At 45.9% G+C, this 10,290-nt stretch overlaps 1 protein-coding gene across 1 annotated transcript in view; it reads right to left on the bottom strand.

Moving 5' to 3' along the window:
* Window positions 1-385: 385 nt before the first annotated feature.
* The window catches only part of LOC143278074 (LHFPL tetraspan subfamily member 2 protein-like), a 15,563-nt gene continuing 5,658 nt past the window's right edge, over window positions 386-10,290 (bottom strand). The window contains exons 2-5 of the mRNA XM_076583107.1: window positions 9,518-9,832; window positions 3,758-3,871; window positions 2,149-2,322; window positions 386-518 (exon numbers count right to left, since the gene is read on the bottom strand). Of these exons, the coding sequence (XP_076439222.1) occupies window positions 2,180-2,322; window positions 3,758-3,871; window positions 9,518-9,832 (572 nt within the window). The 3' untranslated portion in view covers window positions 386-518; window positions 2,149-2,179. The remainder of the gene's footprint in view (window positions 519-2,148; window positions 2,323-3,757; window positions 3,872-9,517; window positions 9,833-10,290) is intronic.

The following is a 10,290-nucleotide window of genomic DNA, read 5'->3' as shown; positions in this document are numbered from 1 at the left end:
GTATTCTTTGTCAACATTCACCTCTTCAGTATAAGAGCGTTCCGCTTGCAATATTTTGATGGTGGTAATTGGGATGAAACGCTGTTAACGTCGTCACTTTCGCCGTTCGTATGGAGAGAGTTAATTTAGTCACGTAGTAACTGTCAAAAAAAAAAAGTTAGAAGAACCAAGCAATGCAACTGGCTCCTGGCTCAACATAACTGAGGAATTTCCTTCCAAGAAAAGTTTGGTTTTTTTTCCCCCCTTGATGATACCAGGAAAGGGGTGGGGGGTGGGGGTGTCTCTCGCACATGCATGGCTTCTTCCCGATCTTATGGGGGGGGGGGGGGGGGGGGGGATTCTGTGGTGACGATTTCCTCTTTTTTTTGTCTTTTTTTTTCTTCTAATTCTATTGCTCACTTCTGGACTGGACTTGGTACAATGTTGGCCACAATGTATTTCGGTGTTCAGATCACGTCGCCACCATCACATCCATCATCACCGCCAGCATCACCTCCACCAAGCACTGGCGTCCAGACCTGGAGGACAGAGAGGAAGTTTTGTTTTTTTTTTTCCTGCAGGATCTGCTCTTCATAACACCACCATCATCACCAAACCATCACCGCCACCATCATCACCAACACCAACATTACCACCATCACCACCACCACCATCATCATCACCACCATCATCATCATCACCATCATCACCACCACCATCACCACCACCAAACCACCACCACCCCGCCCACCACCACCACCACCACCACCACCACCACCACCACCACCAAACCACCACCGCCATCATCACCACCAATATCACCACCACCACCACCACCGCCATCATCACCACCACCATCACCACCACCACCACCACCGCCATCATCACCACCACCATCACCACCACCACCACCGCCATCATCACCACCACCATCACCACCACCACCACCACCACCACCATCATCACCACCACCATCACCACCACCACCACCGCCATCACCACCACCACCATCACCACCACCACCACCACCGCCATCATCACCACCACCATCACCACCACCGCCATCATCACCACCACCATCACCACCACCACCACCAAACCACCACCACCACCATCACCACCACCACCATCATCACCACCAAACCACCACCAAACCACCACCACCATCAAACCACCACCACCACCATCACCACCGTCATCACCACCACCACCATCATCACCACCACCACCACCAAACCACCACCACCACCAAACCACCACCACCATCATCACCACCACCACCACCAAACCACCATCACCATCAAACCACCACCACCATCAAACCACCACCACTACCACCATCACCACCACCATCACCACTACCACGATCACCACCATCACCACCACCACCACCACCACCAAACCACCACCACCACCACCACCATCACCCCCCCCCCCCGCCCACCACGCCACCACCACCATCACCACCACCACCAAACCACCACCATCACCCCCCCGCCCACCACCACCACCACCATCATCATCACCATCACCACCACCACCACCACCATCACCACCACCACCAAACCACCACCACCACCAAACCACCACCATCACCACCATCACCACCACCATCACCACCACCACCACCACCACCATCACCACCACCACCACCATCACCACCATCACCACCACCACCACCATCATCACCACCACCATCATCACCACCACCACCACCACCACCACCACCATCATCACCACCACCATCACCACCACCATCATCACCACCACCACCACCACCATCACCCCCCCGCCCACCACCACCACCACCACTACCACCATCATCATCATCACCACCACCACCATCACCACCACCACCACCACCACCACCACCATCATCACCACCACCATCACCACCACCATCATCACCACCACCACCACCACCATCACCCCCCCGCCCACCACCACCACCACCACTACCACCATCATCATCATCACCACCACCACCACCACCAAGGATCGGCATCCATACCAAAAGGACACAGAATAGGTTGTTGTTTTTTTTCATATCCTAGAGCATCTGCTCCTCAAATCCCCCCCCCCCCTTCCAACCACCACCACCACCACCACTACCACCATCACCACCACCACCACCACCACCCCAACCCCCTCCCTCGCCCCTACCCTCACCCGTCGTCCACCTGCCAGCCTGCCCGGGGACCTAGAGGACGCAGATGAGGTTCTTCCCCTCCAGGATCTCCTCCTCCACCTTGTGACAGGAGGTGGCCGAGTCCGCCTGGATGGACAGCATGGCGCACAGGAAGGATAGCACGGTGCCCCCCACGGCCAGGTAGAACGACCACCCTGCAGCACACCACACACAATACACACATATAACACACACACAACACACACATAACACACACATAACACACACATAACACACACATAACACACACATAACACACACACATATAACACACACGTATATATACACACACACAACACAAACACACACACACACACACACATATATATATATATGTAATTATATCTATCTATATCTACCTATCCACCTCTCTCTCTGTGTCTCTCCCTCCCTCCCTCTCTCTCCTGAGAGAGAGAGAGAGAGAGAGAGAGAGAGAGAGAGAGAGAGAGAGACTCATATACAAACACAAAAGCGCGCACGCGCACACACACACACAGACGCTCAGACACACACACACACACGCGCGCGCACGGACAACCACACACACACACATACACACACATATCTATCTTTCTATATATAGAGACACACACACACACACATAAACACACACGCACAGCCGCAGACGCACACACACACACACACAAGACACACAAACACATAGACACACACACATGCGCGCGCGCGCACGCGCACAGACACACACACACACACACGCACGCACAGACTCGGACATACACACGGAGACGCACACACACACACACATACATAAACACTCGCGCGCGCGTACACACATACACACACACACACACACACACGCACACCACATGTACACACACCTGTAATTCCTGTCAGCGATCGCTGGGTTATGGAAACACTGAAGAACATACCCAACATGCAAACTCCCCCGAAAACGTAGTATGGCTGCCTAAATGGCGGGGTAAAGAAACAAAACGGTCATACACGTCAAAATTTTACATGTCTGTCTAAGTCTGTATGTGTGTGTGTGCGTGCCTGAAATCTGATTGAATGACACAGGAAACGAACGATGAGCGCCCAGTGGCAGCCGTCAGTCGGATCTATACACAGCCTGTAGTGCAAACGACCCCAGAGTTTGTAAAGCGCTTTGAGCTTGGTCTCCGACCGAGGACAGGCCGCGCTGTACTATAAGTATCCTTGTCCTTCATCAATACTAATAATGAATAATGGAGTCTCCCGTCGGACCGACGGATGAGTCGGCAGGCAGGCTTATCTGTCGGTGTGTGTCCTCATATGGGAGAAGAGGTCGATTCTGGATGCGCAGCACTTCCCACAGGTGTTGCCAGGGAAAACGTCTCCAGAAGTTGAGCCCTGCTTCCTTCGCTCACGCTTCTCCTTAAATGGCCAGCGTTCTCTTGTTTTCAAACGTACTTTATGCCACTAGAGCACAGCATCCTCCAGCGAGAGCGGTCAAGGGCATCAGTTTCCCAGGAAGCGATGTCTATGTCACAGGCTTTGAGGTCTGTCTTCAAGGTGTCCTTGAAGCGTCTTGCAGGGTCTTCCAAGTTCACGGTGGCCTTCCTTCAGCTGGCCACACAAAAGCATACGTACCCAGCTGACACCTGTCCATGTTGAAAGGTCCGGCGTACTGGCCGCAGTAGTCCTTGACCTTGTCAGTTCCCCAGCCGGCCGGGTACACGACCAGACCCAGCACGCACATCAGACCTGGACACCATCATCGTCATCATCGTTATCATCATCATAAGAAATTTCGTCATTAATAGCATCATCACCATCACCATTATCATTGTCCTCCTCCACCTCCTCCTCCTCCTCGTCGTCATCGTCATCATTGTAATGAATATCAACATCATTATTGCCATCATCATGAATCATCGTTTCTATGTAACGTTATCATTTAACCTTCATGTCAAACACACACACACACGCACACGCATACGCACACACATCACACCTGGACATCGTCATTGTCATCATCGTCGTCGTCGTCGTCGTCGTCATTTTCATCATAATGAACATCATTATAAATCATCGTATATAACATCATTATCTGACCTTCATCACACACACACACACACACACACACACACACACACGCGCGCGCGCGCGCACACACACACACGCACACACCAGACACACACACACACACACACACACCACACACACACACACCACGCACACAAACACACAAGCGCACACACACGAACACACACACACGCACATAAACACATACACAACCGCAAACACACACGCACACACACCAACACACACATACACACACACACACACACATACACAACCTCACACACACACACACATACACCCACACACACACACACATACACCCACACACACACACCCACATACACACACACATACACCCACACACATACCCACACACATACACCCACCCACCCACAAACACACACACACACACACACACACCATGGCAGCACAACCAGGAAGCAGGATAGTGAAGGGAGGGATTATCATACAAAGCACGCAAATCGCCAGAGAGCGTAGGGGCAGACAGACAGGAACCGTATTCATTGACAGAGATGGCCAGCTTGATCGCTGCCAGTTGTATTGCTCGGACCGGGAAGAGCCAGCCAGTATGGTGGTAACCCGCTACTACACGCGCGCGCACACACACACACACACACACACACACATGCACACACCAGACATACACACACACACACACACATACACACACACACACCACACACCAACACACACATACACACACACCACACGCACACAAACACACACACACACATACACACACACACACACACATCCTCACACACACACACACCACATCACACCACACACGCACACAAACACACACATACACTGCATGCACAACCACTCACACACACACACACACACACACGTACACACACGCACACACACACCTCACCCCCCCACCCCCACCCCTCCACCACGCATACACTAACACACCACACACACACACACACACACACACACACCACACACACACCTTCCCCCCCGCCCCCCCCCCCCCCCCCCCGCCCCCCAACAAACAGCCAGTTGCATTGCTTGGACGGAAGAGCCAACCAGTATGGTGGTAACCCGCTACTAACTGTGTGCAGTATGGAACTGACCAATGGTCAGCGTTAGCATTAATTTAGTCATGTGTAACTGTCAAAAAAAGTTAGAACCAAGCAATGCAATTGGCCCATACCCCGCGGATAATGTTCTACTCTGTCACAGAGAGAGAGAGAGAGAGAGAGAGAGAGAAACGAAACGAAACGAAACGAAATGTTTTATTCAAATAAAGGCCATAGCCCCTTACTGAAGAGGTGTGACACATGTACATTGAAATATAGGAATCATAACAGTCATACTGAATACAACAGTAACATACTTTGTATACCATAAATTGCACACAATCAAAGTCTAACTACTACAACAGCAATATACCACACATGTCATATAGTACACTTACAAAATAAACAAACAAACAAAAACAACAACAACAACCACAAAACAAACCACTACGATAGTATAACCTTCAACCTTTTCAAAGATTTGTAAATATAGACTGCAAGCCCACCAAGGGTAGTTTCCTTTCTGGATGATAATAACAAGTTCAATCTAAAACTACAAGGGCTGTTATAATATTTGGGTTCAATTAACTGTAGTCTAAGGTCTAATAGGGCAGGACAACAAAACAAAAAATGGATCTCATCTTCTTTTCCCTTTTGACACAAGCGACACATCTGTTCACGTTCACCATTGGACCTGTATCTTAAACGATGGCTGGCAATATCAGAAATACCAAATCTAAATTTAGTCAAAGCACATTTAACATACCTACTCATTCTAATCATAAGATATGGCTCAGTCGCACACGTAGTCTTAAAAAGTCTATATTGAGCAAATCTATCACTGGTATATATATGGTCATGCCAGTCCTGCCATCTGCAATCAATGACTCTTTGTCTGAAAGTTTTTATGAAACCAGGAATACACTGGACACCTTGGTTGTCCCATACATAAGAAAATCCATGTGAATTTAGAAACTGACGAACATTTGTAACCCATGTCTTTTTACCATGCTTATCTAAATTGTACAATGTCTTATAAGCTTTACATGGCAACCTATTTTCTTCCATACGCGTTATTTTTAACCAGTACTTAATACATGTAATGTAAGAATTTATATAAATTGGAAACCTCCCTACTTCACCATATACAAGATCATTTGGAGTTCGACTGTCAACATTGAGGAAGCGTTTCAGTGCAAACAGATGTATTTGTTCAATTTCTAAGCCCTTCTCAAACGCCCAAATTTCAGCACCATATTGTGCTATTGGTTGAACCTGGGAATCAAACAATTTATTAAACAAACTAAAAGAGCTACAATCCAGCTTATATAAAACATGAAGGATAATCATAACAGCTTTCTTTGCTCTACTAACTATATCTTGGCATGCTGAACTAAAGCTAAGTCTGGTTGAAAAGTAAATCCCAAGGTATTTATATGCATTCACCACAGTGACACTTTCATTGCCATAGACCCACCTCTCATTTCGTGCCAAATACCCCCCTTTACGAAAAACAATAATATTTGTTTTCGACATATTAACCTTCAGTTCTAGTCTTGTTGCCGCCATATACAAACTGTTCAGTTGTCGTTGTAAACCAACTATTGTTGCAGATAGTAAGACAATATCATCAGCAAAGAGTAAAATAAATAATTCAATCAAATCAAAGGTAACACCATGTTGTCCATTTTCAATTATCTCCAATGCAAGTTCATTGATAAACAGAGAAAACAAAACTGGACTACATACATCCCCTTGTTTGACCCCACGACTGCAATAGACAAAGTCTGACAATTTAGCCCCCGATCTTATTCTTGCTTTCACTTCATTATACATACTTTTGAGACAAAAATACAGCTTACCTTTTATATCATTTTTCAATAAAACAGGCCATAACAATTTTCTAGAAATGGAGTCAAATGCTTTCTCAAAGTCAACAAACGCAACATATAACTTCTTATTATTTGCAAATTGTTTCTGAACTGCAGCTAATAACACAAATATATGATCAATTGTAGAATAGTCTTTTTTAAAGCCAGCTTGATATTCTCCAGTTATATCATTCATTGTTATCCATTCTTGTAATCTATTGTTAATAATAGAGCTATACAATTTACTGCATATGTTACATAAAGAAATACCTCTATAATTATTCACATCATTTACATCACCTTTTTTGAATAATGGCAATATTATAGATTCCTTCCAGTTTTCCGGATAATAACCAGTATCAAACAAATAATTAAACAGCTTAACTAAAAAGTTAACAACATTCTCTCCAGACTTCTTAAAGAATTCACCTATAAGACCGTCTGGACCAGCCGATTTACCATTTTTCAGTCTTTTTATTGCAAGCAAAACTTCTTCTCTTGATATTTCTCTATCATATACATACTGTTCATCATTATCTACAACCTCTTCCTCACTAATTACTCCATCATCCTTTTCTAATACAGATTTGAAATGTCTATACCAGTCATCAATAGAAATGTCATTTTGAGGTTGTGATTTCTTTTTTGTTACCCTATGGATTCTTTCCCAAAACATCTGCTGATCATTAACAGAGTTTAAAAGATCGTTTAATAACATTTCATTATGTTCTTTCTTTTTTCTTTTGATCAAGTTTTTATATTCACGTCTTGCAATGCACAGCGAGGCTCTATCGTTTTTATCCAATGTTCTTCTATATCTTCTTAATAATTTTCGCACCTCACATCTTGTTTTCTTGCATTCATAATCAAACCAGCCCTTTCGTTCAACAGCTACATTTGATGGTATTCTTTTCATCATAATACTAGCTTGATCTTTGATAATGTCATTAAATCTATCCAATGCTTCGTTAACATTAACAGTGATAAGGTCTTCTGCAGCAGCAAGCTCGTCCTGTACTTCATGTGAATTTATAGAGTTAAAGAAATCTTGACTCAGTTCTTCTTTCCAACAATATCTAACTATAAATTGTTCAGTATTTTTACCTAATTTACTTCTATCGAATTTCAATTTATTTTGCTTTTCAATACATAGTACAAGAGGCAAATGATCTGATTCTATTCTTTCCACAACATTCAGAGCTATTTTTTCGTTCACAGACTCAAAAAGATTCAAAGATGCCAGAAAATAATCATTGACACTACACCCCTGATCAGAAATGTATGTGAAGCAACCTTCACGGTCGCCATTACATACCCCATTCAAAATATAGAGTCCTAATGCAGTGCACATGTTCAAAAGTTTTTTCCCAAAAGTGTTTAATATCTTATCTTCAGAGCGCCTTTGTACATTAGTACCAATGTCATTTTTATAATTGATATGCAATTCATTTTCGAGAACAACATTAGGAAAAATATTTGAAGTTCTTGCATTCAAATCACCACATAACAAAATATCAACATCATCAAATGAGAGAGAGAGAGAGAGAGAGAGAGGGAGAGAGAGAGAGAGAGAGAGAGAGAGAGAGAGAGAGAGAGAGAGAGAGAGAGAGCACCGCCACAGAATCACGGTGTGACTGTCCGTGCGAGCTAGCAAGTTGCCAGTCACTACGTGTTTTGCCTTGTCTGGTGATCGGTCGCTTACTTCACGGCTTCGCGTCTTCCTGTGTGTTTGATGCAAGTTTTGATTTCGGCGTGGTATTCGTGTGACTGATTTGTCACTTTTGATTTTTTTTTGATTTAAAAAAAAAAAAATTAAAACCGCCATAATCGTGCAGGAGAGGTGCTCTTTCTGTCTCTGTCTCTTTGTCTCTGTCTGTCGCTTCCCCTCCTCCTCCTCCTCATTATCCTCCTCCTCCCCATTATACTCACCATTCCCCTCCTCCTCTGCATAATTATCCTCACACTCATCATCCTCATCATCCTAATAATCATTCAACTGTTCACCACCTATACTCATACTCATTCTCCTCCTCACCACCCTCCTCCTCCTTACAATCCTCATTATCTTCCTTCTCATCCTCACCATCCTCCTCATTATATCCATCATCATCATTATCCTCACAATCCTCCTCCTTCCCATTATCCACCTCATTATCATCCTAATCCTCCTCCTCCTCACCATCCTCCTCCTCCTCATTATCCTCCTCATTATCCTCCTCCTTCTCCTCACCATCCTCCTCCTCCTCCTAATCATTATCCTCCTCTTCCTCATTATCCTGCGCGACCTCCTCATTATAATCCTCCTCCACCACCTCCTCCTCATCCCCCTCCTCCTCCTCATCATCCTAATCGTCCTCATCACCCCCCCCCCCACCCCCCACCCCCAGGCCCCCCAAACCCCTCACCAGCAATGCTCTGCAGCAGCCCCGCCAGGGTGAACACGCTCTTCCCGCACACGGTGCGGGCACAGAGGCTGAGCAGGGCGGAGATGGCCGTCATCAGCAGGAGCCCGCCGCCCAGGCCGAAGAAGACCAGGCAGGCCTTCCAGGCGTCCGGGAACTCGGCGTCCGGCATCCCGAAGTCCGTGACGTAGGTGGCGCAGTGCTCCCTGCGGGGCACCACCCTGTACTGCACCAGCTTCAGGCAGCGGTTGTAGATGCCCAGCGTGGGCTGGTAGGAGGACTGTCCCGGGGTGGCTGTGCCTCCTCCGTCGTCTGAGGCTGGGTGGGGAGGAAGAAGCAGCATGAAGATGATGAAGAAGACATGATAATCATCATCATATTCTTCGTACACTTTTTTTTTTAAACGCAAAATATTATATCATTTGAATCAAAGTAATTTTGTACATCAGTTTCAACACCACCGTAGCACGACTCATGAATGAATAAGCCAAACCAATACACAGGAAAAAAAAAAAAAAAAAAAAAGCATATGCACTAGAATCACACAAACATAAATCCTAGCCATACTTCTTGGTCACGATATACATCTATGGCATCAATGCTGGCAAAAAGTTTTCGACAGTGGGACTTTCCAGTTGAACTACTCCACGAGTTCAGTTTTAGAGCTGGGGCAAATACACAGTGAGGAAAATGGTCAAACAACTAAACAACAACTGACAGAGGAAGAAGAAGATCTTAACCATCATCATCCATCCATCACTTTGCTGCAAAGTGAA

Source organism: Babylonia areolata, chromosome 35 (genome assembly GCF_041734735.1).
Source record: "Babylonia areolata isolate BAREFJ2019XMU chromosome 35, ASM4173473v1, whole genome shotgun sequence".
Taxonomy (NCBI): domain Eukaryota; kingdom Metazoa; phylum Mollusca; class Gastropoda; order Neogastropoda; family Buccinidae; genus Babylonia; species Babylonia areolata.
Note: the sequence above shows the minus strand (reverse complement) of the source record. Positions and strands in the feature narration are given on the sequence as shown.